Source organism: Cannabis sativa, chromosome X, assembly GCF_029168945.1.
Source record: "Cannabis sativa cultivar Pink pepper isolate KNU-18-1 chromosome X, ASM2916894v1, whole genome shotgun sequence".
Lineage (NCBI taxonomy): Eukaryota > Viridiplantae > Streptophyta > Magnoliopsida > Rosales > Cannabaceae > Cannabis > Cannabis sativa.
In genome coordinates this window covers 43,807,927-43,831,639 of record NC_083610.1, presented here as the reverse complement: position 1 = coordinate 43,831,639, position 23,713 = coordinate 43,807,927, and the positions used below count along the sequence as shown (strand labels likewise).

Below are 23,713 nucleotides of genomic sequence, written 5' to 3'. Positions count from 1 at the left end.
TATTTTAATAAAATATAATGAAGGTATTTTTAATTAATGAATACAAAAAAAGAGGTATTTCTCAATTTATCTCTATTTTGGTCGAGTTTACCATACCTTCGGCTCGTATGTTACGCGCCGTAATATTTCGTTAAGTTCCACCATTGTTACACCAAAAATAAATGGTTTCACAGGAGCTCTTTTTTTGCGGCATGGCGACAGGACCAATAGGGGATTGGCTCTAGGTGTAGATAGGGTAAAATCTACGGGGGTCATACAAATACTTAGGCCCCTTCTCTTCTCTTTTGGATGTATGGGGTGTTTTAGAATGTGCTTTCCAATCTATGGTCCCTCAGAGCGAGTGGCAGGTAATATGGGCCATCTGACTTCCAACTATGTGATGTGCGACTCCCACAAAGCGAATGAAGGGAAGCTCTTCGAGCTTTCGAGTGAGCTTACGCTGACTCTCAACCTCTTTGATGGGTAGGCAGGGCTATTTGTCGTGACACTTTTGTTATGTTACTGCTACTTCTTACACAAAAACAAAGTATTATCAACACAATAGTTATATTTTACAACATAAGTCCTTCAAGAATACTTTCATTGAAATGGATAAGCTTGTCTTCAATATTTTAAAGTGATTATTTACAAGAAAGGAAACTCATAATCCTAACCTAATGATTCAATATAAACATAAAAAAAACATTATTATAAACCAAATTCTACAATGTAAACTAAACAATTGTTTTTCCATTACACGTGTGGTAGAGTGTTGTTAAGAAAGAATAATCTTTCTTGGGGCACATGCACATGCCATTGCCAATGCAAATTTTCAAAGTCAATCAAATGATCTTCTTTCTTGATAATAGTAGTAAATAATTTGTAATAAAATCCCCTTTCCCATAGAGAATTTTGTAATGTTATAACACTACAAAGATGACATTTTTATCAGTAAGTTAAAACTATATAATATAAATATGATCTGACTTGACATTAAAGGCTGCACAGAATTCCAATAAAATTAAACATTTAATACAATAAAAGACTCTGCAAATAGCGGTGCAGGGCTTTTAGTGCAGAATTTCCCAATTATTTTGACCCATCAAATGGGGGCATATTCTGGTATGGAATTAGCATTGAATTTTGCCCATATATGTCATTCTCTTATGCAATTATTTAAAATAAAAAATACATATAAAATAAATATATTTCCACATCTGTCATCTTCTGAAATAACTAATGAGAAAAATAAAAGGGGTCAAAGAACTTATTTTATGCAGTCAAGAAGTTAGAGCTGAATTAAGTAATAAAAAACTAATCTTGCAGTTTTGTTTAATAAAAGTCTTCATTTTTCCAAGTGTCAAAATGAACTGTTATGCAATTCATTTCATTTTGGGATCATCAAGTCACAGTCAATGCTTTTCCTTATCATCATCATAGAAGAAAATAAATAAATAAATAATTGAAAGAGAAATATGCAGAATGAACTGAGAGTCAAAAACCAAACCTTTCTTACCTTCTAGTTCTTTCTATCTTTGAGAAGGTGTGACTTTTGTTTTGTACTATATATGCCTCAATTTGGTCACTGCAAGAAAAAATATCTCAAGCATTTTAGAATAGTTTCTCTATGGTCAAAATGATCAAGTCCACAGAGCAATAAGTCTATAATTTGTAATTGTTATTTGCACCTTAAAAACAAAAAAAGACTGCATCTTTAGTTTCCACAAAGAAAATCAATAGTCAAAATGGACAAAACCACAGCTGTCTTTTTCACTCAGAATAATTTATATGTGAGTCAGGTTAAGTTGGATGTGCCACTCACTGTCTGAAAGTTATCTACTTTATAGCTTTTCATTCAGAGTTTGATATTATTTGTTACTTTGTTTTATAAGAATCCAAACTAGAACCTATACTCAAGTGTAGTAAGGATTGAATGTAACAAAGAAGAATTAATTACTAAAGAGACAAACTTTAATAGATTAAACCCTTAAGAATCAAATAAAGAGGTGAACAAGACCTGCAATGCAATACTGTATCAGCCAATGAAAAATTTCTCTGATTGAATAAACATGTAAACTTTTCTTGACAAAATGGGCCAAAGAGAACAGAAAACTACATATAATCATATATAATTCACATAAAAATCAGATATGGCATGAAGAAGCACAATACCCAGATAATTGATTATACAAAAAGCCAGCATGATCAACTAAAAAAAAAACAGCAGCCATGGACATGGGTAAAGGTCCATTTGCATACTCCTAAATTTCTTTACAGCAATATATGGTGAATAATAAATACAAAGAAACCTTTTTTTTTTCTCTTCTTACACTTTATACTTTTTCCTTTTCCAATCTTCTTCTTCTTCTTCTTCTTCTTCTTCAAAGTTCGATTCTTTGAATTACCCACCAATTGAGATATCAAAACAAACCAACAAAACTATTATTCAGAATAGCTAGCTTTTCCCAAAGAATCAAGCCCTTCTGTACGGCTCCGAACAATTCTATGAAACACTTCCCTAACTTGGCGTTCCAAAGGGTCCAATCCATTCTTTAAGGCACCACAAACTTGAGAAAGTTCTTCAACTCTTTGCCTCACCTCAGTTTCTTTCTCTTCCGTTAATGGGAACTGAACAGAATCTGTTAACTCGCTCATAACTCTAGAGCATTTCTCAATCTGATGAATCTCCTTCAAAAGCCCACAAGCGTTTTTCCTGTCCCTTTTCTTGGATTCCTCAATAATCCTCTCGTGTAGAGATGTCATGGGGCCAGACCACGGTAAGTTACGGTGGACCACAGGGAAATGGACCTGAAGACCCCTGTCCTGGCAAGGTATGGCTGCAACCAAAGCCCACATTACAAACAACAACACCGAATTCATAGTGAAAACCGCCACGGCTAATCCCCCGGTGGCCACCACTTCGTTGGCTCGCGGTGCGCTCACGTTGTTGGCGATCGCCTGGAGCTGTCTGGCGGCCGACCAAGACCGCGAAACGCTCCAAGAAAGTGATCGGAAATGACCCAATTGACGGTGGTGATCGCGGGAAAAGTTGTTCCGGCCAAATGAGCGGTTCCGGTGAGCTAGAGTTGAGCCGGGATCCTTCTCATCGAGCATACCGATCGCTAAATCGATTAGGGCTTTCTTAGCTCGGCGGAATTGACCTTCCCCGAGGTTTCTGTTTCCGTCTAAGGCTATGAGAACGATCTCTAATAGCTTCTGCCATTGTCTGATCTGTTCAATCCCATCTCTGACAGCATTACAAACGTCTAAAGCCTTCACACTCCGTTCAAAGTAGTCTGAAACCATCCGATCCAACGGTGGTCTGAGCACCATCGATTTATGATTGAACAAAATAGCTCTGAACTCCTCTTGACAACAGAGGAAAACATCTAAAAGTTTCCGAACCCATTGAACAGAAAGAAGCTCCTCAGACCCAACTACAGCCGCCGCCGCCGAAGATGAAGAACACAAATCGAGAAAACGATCAGCAACTTGTCTCTGAAAAGCTTCGAGCTCGATCTCAAGCCCAGACTGGGAATCATGGTGACTACCTACGCCGTCCATGGACCGACCAATACTCGCAAACCCAGTGGCTGAACCTTGGTAATCCGTAGCGGGCATTATCACATTGACTAATTTCAACTCCTTTTTATTCGCCGATTTCGAAATTGAGAAGTGAAATTAGGGTTCTGGGTTTGGTCCAGATAGTGAAAAGCTTCAAACTTGAAGATCAATTGGGTATTTTAGAGAGAGAAAGAGAAGGAGAATTCAATTGAGAAACCCTAATGTTTGAAGAAGAAGACGAGAGAGAGGGTTTTTATTAGGGGATAATTGCACCGCGTAAATGTTTTTTTTTTTTAATTAATTAATTTATTTATTTATTTGAAATTAATATTTTATTTTTAATTATTAATAATTATAATTGGTGGTTGGGAGAGACAAGACCATAGCAAAGTAGAGAATTTTCAGAAAGAATGAGTCTTTAAAGTTTAAACCAAAAAAAGTATAAAAATCACTACTCTCACTCGGTCACTTAATTAATAACAATAACAAATCTTTTTTCACTTTTCCCTACAAATATTTAATAATTATACTTTTGATCAAATCTATATTTTATTCTGTCTTTTCTTTTCTTTTTTTAATTATTATGAGTTTCATATTAATCCTAGTATGAACACAGAGAAAATTTAACCACACATGATTTCCTACCACAGTCCACATGATCTTTTTCTTTTTTATTTTAAGTGAAAACAAATTATGACATTTGAACGTGGCTTAATTTTAACTCATGTGTAAATTATTAATTTCTTTTTTTTTTTTTGAAAAATAAATATAAAAATATTAAAAAACAGCAAATTTCTGTTTTTTAAAACAAGTATATTGTAACATTGACCACCACAATTAGGATTACCTACAATAATAACTTAGCATTTTTATAAATTATGAAGAAAAAAACATAAGTAAAAAAGATATGAGTTTTAAGAAAATATATATTAAAAATAGAATAATGATATGTCTATACACAAATCATATATATGTTATACATATTTATAAATTACTTTAATTAATTATTTTTATTTAAAATAAGTTCTACTTATAAAAATCGACTTACTTTATAAGTATACATTTTATTTGTGTATAAATTATTTCATTTGATAATTTTTTTTTTAAATAGGTAATGTGTCTCTAATTGCAATAATATATATATAAGTTTCACAGGCTAATGTGATTTTAATTCATTCATATCACCATAATTATTAGTGATGCTTATAAAGAAAATAATTATAATTATCATCTTAGGGTTAATTTTAATTTATCAAAAAAATAATTTTGAAGTCTTGATCTGAGCGGACCTTAGGTGCGAATTTAGCCGCCTTAGCCCAACCTCAGCTTTTTGTATTACTTACAAATATTAATTTGTATGAATAAATAACAAAATTCTAATAGAATATTTAAAGTTGTCTATAAAATAAAATTATAAGAATATGAACTGGCTAGTTTATTTAAGGATTTAGGAAGCCAATTAAACATGATAAAATAACAAATTTGAAGAGAAGAACCAATTACTTTGAATGTAGTAGAATGTTTCATAAATTCCAAATAATATGGGAAGAGGTCAACATTCTCTTAACCAAAACAAGTATAATGATTAATAGTTAGATTTCAAAACTCAACCTCCAAAATAAATGATATAACGTGATTTTGTGACACGAACATGAAACATCTACAATTTCTAAAGCAAAAAGTTTATGTTATAAATCATATTTTAAATATTCAAATTCAGATAAGGTGACATATATTGTGTTGTACTCAAAATTAATAAATCAATGCAAATTGAAAAATATAATATGTCCGTGATGATAAGATACTCCAAGTTTATGGAAAGATAAATGCTAAAGAATATTTACGGTGGTGAGATATAATATTGTTGATGATGTAATTTGATATTAGATCTCACTTGTTTTACTTTAATAAATATTATAGAAAATCGTTAGTCAATTATAAGGAGATACTTTATCGTGGTACTAAGCAATACTCCTATGAAAATGGGCGTTTTGATCGATAGATTTTTTATCTACTTCAGCAACTAAAAAAAGATTTTAGTTAATTTTTTTTTCATAGTTATGTATATTATAATTATTTAATATTATTTATAAATTTTTTAAAAAATTAAAAATAATTTACCGTGCTAAAAATAAATTTAAATCATTACTTGCTGTACATATAAGAAAAAACATACACACATGCTCTTTAAATTGATTAGATAATTTTCTTACATTATACCATTAATTTAGAATTTTTTTTTTTTTGAATCAATTAATTTAGAATTTTAATCCAATAAATAATGAATAATGTTATTAATGAAGAAAATTTTACAATATAACTAGTATTTTCTGGCTTAGATTTAGAGGGTAGATTCAAACATGGCCATAAATAATGTGGGGAACCAAAGCATCAAAGTAGGAGGGACGATTAGGAACAAATCTAAAAAAAAAAGGCTAAAACAAATTTATAAAGAATTATATATGCAGGGATATGATTTTGTCCCGTGATGTACTTTCACGGAATGTATTCCGTGGTACATTATATGGGTCTCAGGGTACATTAAATGAGTGTCAGGGTACGTTTCTACTTTTTAACCCTTATTACCCCTAGATCAATCTCAGCTGTCAGATCAAATAACTCATTCATCTGACGGCTGCCGTACATCACGGATTACAATCCGTGAAAGTACAATAACGGGACAAAATCATATCCCTATATATGCATTTTATAAAGAAAATTTTTTAAAAATACTTTTTTTGAAAAAAGAAATTTTATTTACAGTTCTACGAATCTAAAGTTTTTAATATAAAATATTTTGTAAAATTTTAAAACTATAAAAATATATTTTTCTCAACAAAAAGTAAGAAACAACTAAAAAAAATATAATAAATCACTACTGTGACAACTATAATAAACTATAAAAAAATATTTGTAAAATGTAAATTTTTCTTTTATAATTTTTTTTTAAAGAGGTCATGGCCACCTCTGAGTGCACATAATTCCCCCTTGGCCATAATTGAAATCAAATAATCTAATTTAGAAGGGCAGAGAGATTAGAAGAAGAAAAAAATAGGTAAGATTATAGTATACTCCTTAGTCCTTATGTGTTTAACTAGAAAAATCTTTTAGTCTATTTTTTTATAATTAGGTACAATATAGTTATTTATGATCATCTATAAATTTTTTTAAGAATCTCTTAATAATTTATAGTGTCAAAAATAAGATAAAATTTATTACTTTTTTTTTTGACAAAGTGATTAGTATCACTTATGAATTTACGACGCCCACGTCCGCCACCGACGTTGGAACCTCCTCGAACTAGGATAGCCCATCGTTTAACCGCAGAGCATGCTTTGTCAACCATGAGTCGCTAAAATCTTAGAGCGAGCCCCGTGGGACAAAACTGCCCCCAGAAATTTAGACATTAAAGCTATAACATCTTTAAACAACGCTCCTAACTCATTAAAATATTAAAGTTCCACCTGAAAAAACATCAAAAAACAGAATAAAACTTTAATTAGAAAACTATCAAACTGAAGAGAATCAATCAAATACCAAGACTAAGCAACTAGATCTCCTTAGAACTAGCCAAAGGGATTACCCTTTGGCTAGTAACAACTAAATTATATCATTCTACTTCATAGCCTTCTTAGGATTCTAATTCCTTACCTTTACCCTTTTAAAATCAAACATAAATAAAATTTTCCTTTTAATACCCATTATTCCTTAAATATTCAAAATATTATATACTAATTATTTCATTTTATCTCAAAAAAAAAATATCAAAATTCTTAATAAGTCAAATTGTTTATTATTTTATTCTTAATAAGTACTTTTTTCCTAATACCACTTAATCATACATTTAATTAATAATATTAAATTAATATTAATTAATCCAATTCGGTATTATGACATAATGCTTCTTTATCTATTATTTATATAGATGACCTCCTAATTATTATATCATTCAATTTATTATAAAAACCATTCATATTAGTATCATCCTATACAACTAATAAGGCAATAACCTCAATACTTTATTAACATTTACTTCCTATTTATTTCAATATCTTCTCAAAATAAAAAATAAAATAAAACAAAATATTCTCAAATCACAATTAATGTCCCTACCTCCAATTAATTACAAAATCCCACATTTATCATTTATATACCAAATTAATATTATGTTATCTATAATAAACTCAAATTTATAATTTATATATCCAAAATTAATATTATGTTATCTATAATAAACTAATAAGACAATAATCTCATATTTAAATACCATAATTATTCGCTATTAAATTTTATAATATTTATAATCACACATATAATAAAGTATTTGAATTTGATTTTAGTACGATAAATTATTTAAGAAAAATTAAATTAAAAAACTTTCATGTAAATCAAAATAAATAAAAAAATACATTGAAACACTAATTTTTAAAAAAGGAATATTAAAAGACATGCATTCTTTTCAGTATTATATTGTTATTTATACAATTGAGTATTGGGTCTCATATAAAAGTAATAATTTTTAGAGAATACCGCTAACCAATCTTAACGTCACACCTTTAGGTGGTACTAGGCAACACTGATAGATAATGTATATATTTTTTCAAAGAAAAATGCTAATGGGTATCCATAGTACTTAGTGTCACGGGCTCACCTTTTCAGGCAGCAGAAGACCCGTGCGACACCTTGACTTCTCTAAGCCAAGGTCAGCCTTCCAACCATCCGAGTAATAATGGGCTCATTTTTCGCGCGATTGTGTGTCTCGTGCACACTTCCGTCTCTCTAACAACTCCCGCCGAGTCATGCTCGCAAGCATCCATGAGTGCATCCATGCATCGAGGCTCTCTAGCCTAGATACTCGCACTGTCCACAGGTTACCACTAAGATAAGGTAAATCCCAATAACGTCGCTCACCTCGTCACTCGTGATCAAGGTAGCATGTGTGGCAAGAAGCGCACACCAAGCAGACGTGCCAACGCTTCTTATCATGCCCCATTCGATACTGTCTGAATCATCTCCCTCATCGACCAAGGACTCCCATATGTCCATGGCTTAATCCTCAAGGCACCATGCCTCCGTACATATTGGTAGGCCCTCGTAACAAGCCACCAAACAAGTTGCATACATTAGACCTCTGTCTCTTTCCAGCATGGTGCATTCGTCCCATGCGCGCATGCAAACTAGCCAATGAATGACTACTCGTGTCATCTCGTGTTGAGACTCGTGGCCAAGGCGTACCACAACATCTCTTGGAGGTTTAGGCCACGTCCCGTGCAAGCGACATACCGGTAAGCCAATGGAAATGTACCTGTTAATCTTTGGCAGCATTCTTAGACGCACTACTGGGTCGGCCCGATAGTATCCATGAGTATTCCAACTCATGGAGACATATGAGTCCCCTCGTGGTCCTCATACGCCCGCCCTATTAGTCTTGCTGACTAGTAGTAACTCACTTAGCACAAAGGAACATATATGATTTCTGCTTTGTAGACATATGGTCAAACCATATACCAAATTACATAGTTTCTCAAATCTGATTGTACCATTGTATTCGTAGACCTAAATAAATGGCGAACACCAAGTCCTGTCCCAATCCAGACAATATTGAAGATATTTACGAAAATGTTGTTATATTATTATTAAATAATATAATATATAGATTAAATATGTGTAATAAACTAATAATATGTAACATATGACAATTTATATTATTTGTCATTATTTTGTAAGATATAGGAGAGTTACTTGTTACTATGAGTAACCTCCACCATTATCACCAACATTAAGAGTGTAAAAGGTGTTACACATCTTAATTTGAAATTCTTAACTCTATAGGAGTTATGGAGTGCATGAGTTACATCTCTTTATTGAGTCCATAACATCCATGGAGGTTAATTTAAATTTCAAATAGTGATATCCTAAACACTATATAAAGGAGGTCTATGGTGCTCATTTGAGAGTAAGAGATGAAGTTTTCTATCAAGAAAGCACTTTGCTAGAAAATCCTAAAATGCTTGATAATTCCCAAAGCTATTTCCTAGAGAGTTCCCTTAGTGCTTAGAGATAGGGGAAATAAGCTTTTGGACAAAGGTGTAATACCTTGTTCAAGTCATGGTGATCCCCACTAATCTACACTCAAGGTTGTGAGTGAGTGTATATATATATTATTCTCTTGTTATATATGTACATATTTAATCTCTTTGTTGGTCCTTGTATTGTATTACAATAGAGTTGTAATATCTTGATTTTCTTCCATTGTAATAAAATCTCTAACAATCAAAAGCTTATCCCTTTTCAATGGAACATGAGATAAATCAAGATTGTGAGAATACAAGGATAAGAGATTTTATGTGAAAGTCATTCATTGGTGAGCATGATGGTGAATATTATATGATTTACTATTTTATATGATAGTATTATATATATGATATATATATATGTGAGTTATATATATGTATATGTTGTTGGAAATTATTTTACCAGGATCTTAGATCTACTCACAAGTATGTTGATTAACACCCTAAATATGAACTTTCTAAAACGATGAAATAAACACATATAAAGTTTAAGAAAACTTACATTGGGTGCAGCGGAATAATATGACTCCTTCCGTTCAGATATCTAGCCCTTGATTCCTTTCTGTAGCAGAGCATTATCAATATCTGAACCTGGATTTCTTTCTCTGAATCTTTGATGCTGAAACTCCTTCTTGCTGAAAGTCTTTCTTCACGATCTTCCTCACTATGGTTGAGGTATCATTTGCTGTGTGTGGGCACTACTCATACACTAAGAATTTCGAAATTTAAAGGGAAGAAAGAGAGATGGAGTGGTCGGCCAGATAGGGAGAGAGAAGGCTCAGGTTTTTTCTGAATCAGAAGTGTCAGAAGAAAGTGTAAGTTTCCTGAAGCCTTCACTATCTATTTATAGCATTCCACTAGGGTTAGGTTTGAATTATTTGGCATTAAAATAATGAAAATATCAGTTTAAATTGCCTACAAAAGTGGCCGGCCATGCTTAGTGGATTTGGGCCTCACTTTTTGCAATTTTGTAGTTTTACCTTTTCTGCATCTGATTTTCTCAAAAACGCCAATTTTCTAATTCAACCATTTAAATGTCAATTCTAACTATTTAATAACTATAAATAATTATTAAATAATATTGTCATTTATCATATTTATTAATTGAACCATACAAAGTATCATAATTAACAAATATGCCCCTAAAACTCTTTCTTTACAATTTCGCCCTTACTTAGGGAAAAAATTCACAAATAGACATAGTCTAATTTGAGAATTATAATTGATTAATCAAAACCAATTATATGAGTCTTACAAGCAATATTATCTCAACTAGTGCGGGGACGATGGGTCTATATAACTGAGCTTCCAATAAGTAGATCAAGAATTTAGTACTAAAATTTACTAACTTATTAATTCTTCGTTGAATCCACGCATAGAACTTAGAATTGCACTCTCAGTATATAGAATGCTCTATATGTTCCACCATATAGACGCATCATTAGTTATCCATTGTTATAATCCTAATTTGATCAATGATCCTCTATATGAATGATCTACACTGTAAAGGGATTAGATTACCGTTACACCCTACAATGTATTTATTCCTTAAAACACTTAACCCCGTATAAATGATATTTCAGCTTATGTGAAATGAGTACTCCACCATTTATGTTCGTTTGGTCAAGCTCGAAGGAGATAATCCTTTGCTTACTATTCGCCAGATAGAAGCTATAGATTCCATGTTTATGCTAGCGCTCCCACTCAATTGCACTACCTTGTTCCCAAAATGTATGTATCACCCTGACCTAAAAGTAGGCTTAACTAACAAATCAAAGAACACGAATAGCCTCTCGAGATTGAGCCTAATCATAACAGGATTAAGATCATTTGATCTAGGATCAAGTAGGCGATATTGACTTGAATAGATATTACGGTAAGTTTAATAAATCTAAGTCAAAGTTCAATATCGGTCCCTTCCGATGCATACTCCATGCATCCAACCTGAGCTTTACTTTAACCAATGCTCTGAAAAGAACATAGCACTTCTCCAAATGGAAGTAAACTCTGTTGTAGATTATCATATCAGTAAAACCCTATGTCTGATAAATCTAGGAAACTTTATTCACATAGTCATGTTTACTTTCCAATGTGTTGACAGCACAATAAACAGGATCAAGTATGTGAAAAGGGTTTCAGATGAATTCACACATTATATACATATAATCATGAAATAAATCATGTGAACCATGCAACATTAAATGTTATTTTTGATCTATATTAATAAGTAAATCTGATTATATTGAAATGAGTTTTATTTAGGGCATAAAACCCAACAAACTCCCACTTGCACTAATATAAAACAAAAAGTTCGTTTCAAATAATCTCAACACCTCGATATACAAATCAAGTGTAGTAGTAGTAAATTTCTCGTAATAGGATCTGAAAGGTTGAATTAACCACAACCTTTTCTCCACCAATACTCTTCCTTAATCACAAAATTATTGATAATGTGAAATTCCTCTCTATATGTCTACTCTCTTGGGATACTGGATTCTATACATACCTTTGGCAACTACTTTTTGTTAATCAGGAAATTAACACTAGTAGTTTAGGCAATTTGGAATGGTGCCAAAAATGTATAGAACTTTCCTTAGACTGAATAAGTACCTTTCCTGCAACTTTAACATTCAGTCTCTCTCTGGTAGACCTAGAGACTTCAGATAGGTTTTTACACTTCTCCAAAATTACTATTCCACCCCCAGAGTAATCACCATCTTATCAGAAAGATTTTCTAGCACAAAGGCAAATTTCGAAATCTTATATGGTGTAGTCTAAGAGTTTTAAACACACCCTTATAGACTAACATATAGTTCCTCTTCTTAATCTTAAGATTTACTTGATTGTCTTCCAATGTTCTTCTCCTGGATTAATCTGATACCTACTCATTACTCCCACTCAACAGCAGGTGTCTGGTCTAAGTCATACAAAAGCATATCTGAGACCTCTCACTGTTGATATAAGAAATACTTTCATGGCTTTATCTTTTCTGGAATAGTTGAGACTTTTCCTTAGATAAATAGAATCTATGCCTAGAAGTCGAGAAGCTTCTATAGATTGTCATTAGAAAGAAAATGCTTCAGCATCTTACTAAAGTAAGTTGCTTGCATTAGAGTAAGTAATTACCAGGTATACCATAAGTCATAGGTTTAGATAAACTCAAACCTATAATACTAGGAACAGGAAATTTGTTAAGTCCATGGAATAGACTTATTAACTAAAATTTCCTTTTATGTCCTTGTAATAGAAAACTTTAGGTTACTCCATGTGAATGGATATGTTGGAAATTTATTTTACCAGGATCTTAGATCTACTCACAAGTATGTTGTTTAAACACCCTAAATATGAACTTTCTAAAACGATAAATTAAACACATATAAAGTTAAGAAAACCTTACATTGATGCAGCGGAATTAATGTCTCCTTCCACTCAGATCTCTAACCCTTGTATCCTTTCTGTAGCAGAGTATAATCAAGATCTGAGCGCGAATGTCCTTCTTCTTCAAGTTTGATCCTTCACAGTCTTCCAATCTATGATTGAGTTACTGCTTGCTGTGTGTGGGCACTTACTCTTTCACTAGGGTTCGAAATTGATGAAGGAGAAAAGAGAATAGGGATTTCGGCCAGGTATAGAAAGTGGGGAAGGCTCAGTTTTTCTGAAGAGAGAAATTTCTGTGAGAAGATGATATGAAACTTGTGAAAGCATGTTGTGCGACTGAGCCATCACTTTCTATTTATAGGCAACTACTAGGTTTAGGTTAGGAATTATTTGGCATTAAAATAATGAAAATATTAATTTGAAAAACCTCATTAAGTGGCCGGCCATGGTGTTGTAGTGGGCCCCACTTGATTTTGCAGTTTTATCAAATTTTATCTCTATTTTCTCAAAAACGCCAATTTTCCAATTCTAACCTTTTAAATGCCAAAACTAATTATTTAATAACTAAAATAGATTATTAAATAATATTGTCATTTAATTTAATTATTAATTAGACATATAAAGTCCATTAATAAATAAATAAACCTAGAATCTCTTTTCTTTACAATTTCACCCCTGCTTAGTGAAAATTCATAAAATTAGACATAGTCTAACTTTAGAATTATAATTGATCAATCACGAATCAATTAATGAGTCTTACAAGCAGAATGTTCTCAACTAGAATGGGGACCATGGATCTATATGCTGAGCTTCCAATAAGTGAACCAAATTTACCAAGTAAATTCCTACTTATTAATTCTTCGTTGAATCCACTCTTAGAACTTAGAATTGCACTCTCAGACTTATATAGAGCATATTGTATGTTCCACGATATCAATACACTATCTCATTTAACCATTGTTATAATCTTATTGTGATTTAAAGATCCTCTATATAGATGATCTACATCGAGATGGGATTTCTTTACCGTTCTCACCCCTCAATGTATTTCGCCCCTTAAAACACTTAGCTACCTGTAAATGGTGTTTAGTGATCTAATAATTAGTCAGTTAAACAAGAGCTCATCCATTTACTTCTATTTGCTAAGCTCGAAGGGAATCATCACTTGACTTCTATACACCAGTAGAAGCTATAGATTCCATATTTATGTTCAGCACTCCCACTCAATCATACTATCATGTTCCCAAAATATACGTATCACCCTGACCCAAAAGTAGGCTTAACTAATAAATCAAAGAACATGAATAGCACTCCTGAGTTGAGCCCAAGCATATCAGGATTTAGATTCTTTTAATCTTAAGATCAACTACTGATATTGACTTGGAAAGATATGTATAACGGTAAGTTTGTAATATCTTAACTTAGTTGCAATATCGGTCCAGTCCAATGTATACTCCATACATTCAAAACTAGTATACTTTACTAATGTCCTGGAAAGAACATAACACTTACTCCAAGTGTAAGTACACATCATCGCTGATTATCACATTAGTGTAAATCCAATAACACTGATGAAACAGGGACCAAGTCTTTTGATTCATATGATCACAATCACATTCCACTGTGTTGACGATACTGTAATTGTGAATAAACATATGATCTGGATTTAACTGATTTTGTGTGTGTAATTGTAATAAACATATTAAACCATTAGCATGTAAAATTCATGCAAACATCAATCACTTCAAATTTCTTATATTGATAACTAATCAGATTGTAAAGAGTTTTATTTAGGGCATAAAACCCAACAAACTCCCACTTGCACTAACATAAAACAAACTGTGCAAATAGGTCAATCTGATGTCTTGATCTTCAGATCAAGTGTAGTATATTTGAATCCACCCAAACTTCTGGAACGTAGTTCATAAATACACTTATGAAATATCCTTTACTATATGCTTTATTCATCAAGGGATACTGAAATCTTTTACTGTTTTAAAAGTATATCTGAATTAACAGAAGACATATCTCTCATATTTTAAAATATGTAATTGAGATAATACAGTGTAGATTTTTCTTCAGTGATATAACTTTCTGGTATTTTCGAATAGACCAAGTTACAATTCTTCTCTGGTAGAGCTTGAATTATTATTCAATAATTCCTCCACCCCCAAAGTAAGCACCATCTCAAGAATTTCGAAATTATATGGTGGGATACAAAGACAACTGATACATAGTTCCTTAATATCTGACATATAGATCACTTTCATAAATCTTTCTTGAATATCTTCTAATGTTCCCTATTTGATTACATCTCAGATAGCTCCCACTCAATAGCAGATGTCTGGTTAAATAACACTTTTAACCTCTGATTGTTTAGAGAGTTATCTAGTTGTGACTTTTGTATTAGTCTGAAACATTAAGTTAAGACTAAGTCATCAACATAGCAGACTAGTATTTGAAGTGAAAAATACATGCCAGAGATAAAGTAATCAAAATTAAGATACCATAAAATTTTATGAGGATTAAGAATTCTAGGTTCAAGTCATTCGAATGGACTGAACTAGAGTTCTTTATCTTATTCTCATAATTCTGATAAGCTATACCTATCCATGTGAATGGTTAGATTTGCTTTTCAGTATTGTTCTTAAGTACCCATCACAAGTATCAACCTGATGAAGATGGGTATAGAATTTTAAAATTCTCCCACTCAATTAAGGTAGTGTGAAACTTTAACAAAGAACTTTCATAGGTATCAAACTTTTACTTACAACAGTAAAACGAAATGGAACATACAATCAAGATCAAGAATTTATATTGACAATATCTGACTCATTATATTACTTCCATGTTTAAAGAAGATATGTGTTACATAGGGAATTGTGGAATAGACTCCACCCCTAAGAATATACATATAGGGTACTATGGATAACCTCCATCCCTAAGTATATAGAGATTGTGATCCACCCCTAAAGGTTGTAAAGATCATGATTCTCTTAGTGTGATAGAGTTTATGTGGAGTTGAATACTATCCAGAGTTCATTAGATATAAAAGATCGTTGAACTGCATAGTTTTCTTAACTTTTCTCCACCCCTATCAGATCAAAAGATCCTTTTATTAAACAAATTCTTAATAATTGTATTAGAATTAACAATTATTAATAAACATAGAAATAATTTCTATTGTTTTTTAATATAACTCGATGAAGAGTTGTAAATATTATAGAATTTGCTTCAATAATAAAAACACTTACACATACAAACATACAAATATAATGTGGTAATAATTGATGAAGATAAATTAAATGAAGCTCAATCGCATAATTTGCAATATTGAATTTCGAAAATAAAACTTTATTAATAATAAAAATGTATTGCAACAATATGAGAAAAACAGGGATAAATATCCCTAACTAAAATTTGAAATCCAAATTGTCTTTAAACTAAAACAATTAATTCAAAAATAAATTGAAGAGCTTCATCTTCATCTGGACGATTTCACCCTTTGGTCCAGCTTTCTGATCCAACTCAATTGAGTTCAAGTAGCTTGGCCTATAAGAAGAAGAAAACAAATAAACAAAGTTAGTCCAGAATCATAAATCCAATTGGATAATAATTCACTAAAACTCTTAAAGTTTATAAATGGAAATACCTTGTTTCTTTGCAAGAAGTTTAGGACATTGGGGTTTCCAATGACCTTTCTCATTGCAGTAGAAACACTTTCCTTTAAGTGTGGCATCACCAGAAGGAGCAGCCTTTTTATTCTTCATGGCTTTTGTTCGCTTCTTGGTGTTGTTCCACTTCTTCTTCGATTTGGGCTTCGAAGCAGAGGCAACATTTGCTTCAGGTTTCATCGTCCCATTACCATTCCCAGGATTATGAGGTTTGCTCCCTTTCTTCTTGGGTCCTCCAATCAAATTTTCATAAGTTTGAAGGTCATTGACTAATTCATGAAAGTCAATTTCCTTCTTATTCATGACATAATTTGAAGTGTATGGTAGAAATGCTGGAGTTAGGCTATTCAAGATAAGACTTACTTGAGTAGCACTATCCATTTCAGCACCATGATCCTGGGCTTCTTGGAAATAACTTGACATTAGGAGAACATGGTCACACACGTTTTGATGAGATTCCATCCGTGCATTAATGTACTTCTTAGTCGCGTCAAAGCGTGACTGAAGTGATGCCTTACCGAATAGCTCATTTAACTTCGTCATAACTTCAGCAGCCTTCTCAGTTTTAGAAAACCGAGTTTTGAGGGTGTCAACCATGCTAGAAAGCATAAAGTATAGAGCTTTGTCATTTGCTTTCTGCCAACGCTATCATACTTTTCTTTCACAGCTTTGGAAGCATTGTCCCTAGGCACTTCAGGTGACGGCTCAGTTAAAACAAACAAGGCACTTTCTCCTATGAGAGCAATATTAATGTTCTCATTCCACTTATTAAAGTTAGATCCATTCAGCTTGTTTTCAGTCAACAGTGATAACATGGGATTCATTTTGATAATATAGGATACTACAAAATAATAGAAATCAACAAATAGAAATTAATAATGGTTTAACACAAAATCAATTCAGAATTATAAGCACATAGCAAGTAGGAATGATATGAGAAAATACTTAAAAATTCAATCCTAAATAATTTCCAAGGTTTTTCAACAAACTGATATCAGTGTCCCGTTTAGGCGAGAGTCAAAGCTACCATCCATTGAATAGAGTTGTCAGCTCATCTAAAATGTTAAACATTCTAGCAACCTTTTATTCGATCAAGATTGGAATCCAGCATTGTCCCGTTTAGGCGAGAGTCAAGGCTATTCTATCTCATGAGCTTCTACCATTGTTTCGCAATTTGCAAGTCAAATATGGTCGCCACCATTAGGGTGATCTATACCATATAAAACACTTACAAACCACTTATCATGCGAGATTAAACGGTGCGAAATTGCTAATGAACGTTCCTCCATTAGGGAGGATTACTTACTAAAACAAACGTAATGTAAAACCCACAATGGAGATCGAATATCTTAATAATAATAAAGCTCATTCTTTAAAATGTATTTTCTTTATTATTCTAATAAATAAATTCTCATTAAATTCGAAATTTAGAAGTGAAATTCAAAAATAAGAATTTAATATAATATTTATAAAATTATACTTAGATGGTGATTGAAATAAAATTAATTATTTCCATCTTAGTAATAATCTTAAATATAAATATTAAGGAAATTAATTTAAGTTGAATTAAATTAAATAATTAGCAACTTAAAAATTTCCTTTAAGAATATATTTATTGAGTTCGAAAATTTAAAGTATATAAAAAAAATACAATTTTCGAAAATAATAAAAATAGAAAAGAAATACTTCAAGCAAAAAATATCACCTATCTAGATTTTCTTTTGACTAGTTAATTCAATTTCTAATAATATATATATATTTTAAATTCATTGATTTTAAATTAATCAATTAAATGAAAAAATCATTGATTGTAGTTGGTCCAAGAATTAATTAAAATAAATAATTAATTTACAACTCAATCTATTTTTCAAGATAAATTCGGAAAATATTGCATAAATAAAATGTAATTTTCGAAATTGATTAATAAAATAAAGAAATATATATTTTAAAAATTATTTAAATTTAAGTTGAAAAATTAAATTTCAACCTAAAAAAAAAATTTCTATTTAATTAAGTGTCATGAAAAATAAATAAATATTAAGTATCATGATGAAAATCAACTTAGATATTTAAATTTTTCAAGTTAATTAAATGTATTAAATTCAAGAAATAAATAATTAAGTGTAGAGAAGGCTTAATTATTAATTTCTAGTTTAATACTAGGAAAAATATACTTAATAAAATTGTACCAAAATTAATTATTTAAATAATTAATTTCACAAAGTATAATATTTTCCTATTTAAATATTAGAAATAATAAGTAGTCTAGAAATTACTATCTAGAAAATATCTTATTTGACTAAATATCTTTTCAACAAAAATTTAAAAAATATCTAATTTAAGTTATATAGAAAAAATTTAAAACTTAAATAATTTCAAATTTAGATTTAATTAAATATCAAAAATTAAGTTATAACCACTTAATTTGAAGATATCTTTTTAAGTTAATATTCGAAAAGATATTAACCTAAAAAATATCTTAAGAATCTTTAATAACTAATACCTAGGATTCCTCAACTTGATTTAAAATTTAAATAAAATATTCAAATTTAAGTTAGATATGAAAAATCAGTTGATACAACTAATTTATAACTTAAATAGGAATATTTAATTAAATAAGCTCCAGAAAGAATCTTAGTTAGTTAAAATTCTATATTTAATTTAATACAAGAAAAATACAAATAGTTTGTCTAGAAATAATATCTAAACTAAAAGTGTTTTTCTTAAAATTAACTTTAAAATATTAAAATGAAAATAAATTTCATATATTTTAAAAGTTAATTATGTTGCTAATTCAATTTTATTAGGTCAAACTAATATAGGGCCCGTTTGGGGTGGCTTTTAGAAAAGTTAAAAGTGCTTTTTGAGAAAGCTATTGCTTAAAAAGTGTTTGGCAAAATTAAAAAAATAGCTTTTTTTAAAATTTAAGCTAAAATTATAGCTTTTACTTAAAGTTGGCCCACACCAACTTTTAGATTTTAGCTTTTACGGGAAGCTAAAATTTAGGTTTAATGAATTTTTTAGTTGACCCAATTACCCTCATTCAAATTAAAAAATTATCATTTTACTTAGGATTTTTTTTTTCATTCGTAAAATCCAGAGATAGACTGCGGCTCCTCACCTTTACTCGTAGGAGTCTTCTCCGTCCCCGATCACCCACGCCGCCGTTCGCCAACTCCATCATCAACAACTCCTGCACAATCAAGGTTTGTCTCTTAACTTTTCCCTTTAATGCCATGAAAATATTTTTTTTTTTATCTTTTTCTCCTATCGAATCAATTTTTTTCTTCAATTTCCTCTGGGTGTGTAAGAGTCAATTGCGTTCTGTGAGAAACCCTCCCTGCGATACAGGTTTTTTCCTATAAATATATAAGCTGGGCGCATTATTGTTATTGAAAAAGAAATTTAGGTTATAAATATATATTGGGATTAGGGGTTTTATCTCGTAAATATTAAGATTCTATGCTGACCGACACCCACTGAAGCATCAGAATTAGATGCATCAACGCCTATCCCACACTCTTCCACCATGAATTAGAAGTTTAAATTATTTATCTTTAAGCTGGGGATTTTAGTTTTGTTTGTCTCAGAATTATATTAGGCATTATTTATACATAAGGTGCAAGTAATGTTTAGTTGCTTGGGTTTCTTGGATAGAACAGTTTTGGGTGGAGAATTAATGTTTAAATCTTGTCTGCTTAGATATAATTATGCCGTACAAGTGGGGTCATCATGATATGCAAATTAGACATTACACAAATTGTAGCTAAAGCCAACAGTGAAGCTAAACTTTAATGGAGTGTGCCTTTTGCAAGCTTCTGTTTAAAAAAAAATCGGCAAAAAGGGAATACTGGTATACTGGTATTGGTCTCAAAAAAAATCAGTCTCTCTAGTATACTGGTATTGGTATTTTAGTGAGTACATTTTGTGCCAATTCAAATTGTTTAGTGTTATTGCTTACTTTGTTTATTTTTTTTGTATATTGAGTAATAGTAACAAACACTTTAATCCAAAAAAAAAAAAAGAATACTAATATATCATATCAAGTGTTTACATTACTTTGGTCACTCTTTAAAATTTTTAGGTACCCAAGTAGAATAGAATGATGATGAAGCTTTCATCATAATTATTGTATGTCTTTCGTGTTAGATTAGTCTTTAGTTTTATGACTGATTATTTTAGTTTTTACTTCTTAATAAAACTTATTATTTTAATTTAATTAGATGGAGAAAGAAAAATATATTTGTACTAAAAGTGATGTAGCAGTACCACGAGGTAAAGCAATATGGAATTCTGAGAGTGTGAATTTTTTCTTGGAATTCTGTATCAAAGAGGTTGATGATGGACATCGTCCTACTACTTATTTAGATAAAATTGGATATCTAAACTTGATTACAAATATGAAAAAAGCAACTGGAAGAGATTACACTAGAGCCCAACTGAAAAATAAGTGGGATGGATTGAAAAATGAATGGAAGCTTTGGAAGCAACTCAAGGGAAAAGAAACTGGTTTAGGATGGAGTATGCAAAAGAATACAATTGATGCAACTGAAGATTGGTGGAATAGTAAATTACAGGTACATTATAATCTTGTTAAATATTTATATAAAACTAAAAGACTTTTTTATACATGGTACATTTAATTAACAAAATTCCTTTTGTAGACTCATCCTGATGCTGCAAAGTTTCGCATTCGGGGAATTGAACCAGAGGTAGAGGAAAAATTAGATAGGATTTTTATGAACACTGTTGCTACAGGAGAGCATGCTTGGACACCTTCATCTGGAATAATTCCATCTGAGTCTGAAAAGCCTTTTAATGATACTGAAACCTTACATGAACAACTTGAGAGCAGTGATGATGATCTAGAGACGCCTAATATTGATAGATTTTCTAAAGAGAAAATTAGCAAGAGATCAACCGAGCCACTTGAGAAACAAAATAAAAAGGTGAAAAATGAAAAAGGGAAAATGAAGAAGACAGGGCCTGTAATGATATTTGAACAAATTGGTCGCCTTGCTGATGCCGTGGAGACAAGAAGTAGAAATATTGAAATAGCTAGAAAGGAGAATAGTATTGCCGAAGTTATGAAAATATTAAATTCTTTGCCTGAAATCGAAAAAGGGAGCAACTTGTATTTATTTGCAACTCGCTTGTTTATCATGAAAGAGAAGAGAGAGATGTTTGTTTCATTGGAAGAACCTGAGTTGATGCTTACTTGGCTCAGGAATGAGTATACTCTGGAATACTTATAATGCTTAAACCACGCCGAATAGTAGTATTTATTTTTTAAACTTTGTGTTATGACTTTAATATATGTTTGTTATGTTATTTCTTCAATTGTATTTGCTCTCAAGACTTGGTGTTATTACTATTTAAAATAAATATGCTTTATTATTTTGTTTACTTGTATTTGCTATGAAAACTCTATGGCTATTTGATATCTTTTTCATATATTTTTTTTAATATTTACAGGTTTATTTTAAATTAAAAATAATGGCAGACACCGATGACGAGATTGAGTTACAATCAGTGTACGTAGCTACATACCTTGTTCAGCATTATTATACAACATACATTGAAAAGACTCCTTGTATGAATTCTTCTCAAACTGGTCATATGTGGTTGATGGAAATATTACAAGGAAATGAAAGTAGATGTTATAGAATGTTTAGGATGGAGAAATATGTTTTTATTAAATTATGCAATGAACTGGAAGCTAATTATGGATTTGAGGGTTCAAAAAGGATGTGTACTCTTGAAATATTAGGAATGTTTTTATTTACATTAGGTCACGGCGCTGGAAATCGATTAACACAAGAGCGATTCCAGCACTCAGGCGAGACAGTTAGTCGATATTTCAACAAGGTTTTAGATGTTTTATGTCATATGAGTATAGATGTATTAAAACCACCAGACCCAGAATTTAAAGATGTTCCTGTAGAGATATTGAAAGATTCTAGATATATGCCTCATTTTAAGGTAAGTCATACTTTAAAATTATATATTTTTTTATTAATTTTTTTCTCAAGCTAGAGTATAATTTTATAATCTGGTATTCTTTTTCTAGAACTGTATTGGTGCAATAGACGGTGTACATGTAAATGCCGTAATTCCACCTGAAGATCAAGTACCATTTGTTGGTAGAAAAGGGGTACCAACTCAAAATGTTATGGCAATATGTAATTTTGATATGCAATTTATATATGCATATGCTGGGTGGGAAGGTTCTGCTCATGATACAAGAATTTTCTATTCAGCTTTACGTGATTCAACTTCAAATTTTCCAAAACCACCCCAAGGTTGCCATCTAAACACATTTGTAAATTATTAAAGTCTTTATAATTTTTTAATAATGTTTTTATATTTTATTTGACAGGAAAATATTATTTAGTGGATGCGGGATACCCACAAATTACAGGTTTTTTAGGACCATATAAAGGCCAAAGATACCATCTTCCACAATTTCAACGAGGTAGCAAACCTACTGGTTATAAAGAGGTATTCAACCAGGCACATTCTTCTCTTCGAAGTGTTATTGAAAGAACTTTTGGAGTATGGAAGAAAAGATGGAAAATATTAAGAGATATGCCTAGTTATCCATACCAGAAGCAAGTAAAAATAGTAATTGCATCAATGACCTTGCATAATTATATTCGAAGGCATGCAAAACGTGATCGACATTTTGAGAAAATTAGAGACAATCCAGATTATTGTGCAAGTGATCAAACTAATATTGAAGATGAAGATGAGACAACTAGAGCTTCAAATTTAAATGAAATGGACAATATCAGAGATTTGATTGCTGCAAGTTTAATAGGACATAATTAAAATATATTCATGTTACATTATTTTTGTTTTATTTAACTGATATTGTCTTTTATCATATTAAATTGATTAAATTTGAATTATTTGTTATGAAGAAATTTTTTAATAATTTAAAAATATTTAATAGACAATTTTTATGTAGATTTTTTTATTATTATTATTAGTAGTAGTAAAAGTTTAACTAATTATTTTATTACTTATATTTTAAAAAAAAAT

General features: G+C 31.0%; 3 protein-coding genes across 3 annotated transcripts; 2 read left to right on the top strand and 1 right to left on the bottom strand.

The window, feature by feature from the left end:
- Positions 1–2,014: 2,014 nt before the first annotated feature.
- On the bottom strand, positions 2,015–3,819 carry LOC115709248 (protein BYPASS1-LIKE). Its single transcript, XM_030637306.2, has one exon. It carries the CDS (start codon positions 3,598–3,600, stop codon positions 2,422–2,424), a length of 1,179 nt encoding a protein of 392 aa, XP_030493166.2. The 5' UTR covers positions 3,601–3,819; the 3' UTR covers positions 2,015–2,421.
- A 17,073-nt stretch (positions 3,820–20,892) lies between these two features.
- Positions 20,893–21,939, top strand: LOC115716793 (L10-interacting MYB domain-containing protein-like). The gene is made up of 2 exons (XM_030645696.2): positions 20,893–21,246; positions 21,334–21,939. Exons 1-2 carry the CDS (start codon positions 20,893–20,895, stop codon positions 21,922–21,924), a joined length of 945 nt encoding a protein of 314 aa, XP_030501556.2. The 3' UTR covers positions 21,925–21,939.
- A 226-nt stretch (positions 21,940–22,165) lies between these two features.
- Positions 22,166–23,500, top strand: LOC115717972 (uncharacterized). Its single transcript, XM_030646942.2, has 3 exons — positions 22,166–22,651; positions 22,740–22,971; positions 23,049–23,500. The coding sequence occupies exons 1-3, from the start codon at positions 22,166–22,168 to the stop codon at positions 23,498–23,500; spliced, it is 1,170 nt and encodes a 389-aa protein (XP_030502802.2).
- The last annotated feature ends 213 nt before the right edge of the window (positions 23,501–23,713 follow it).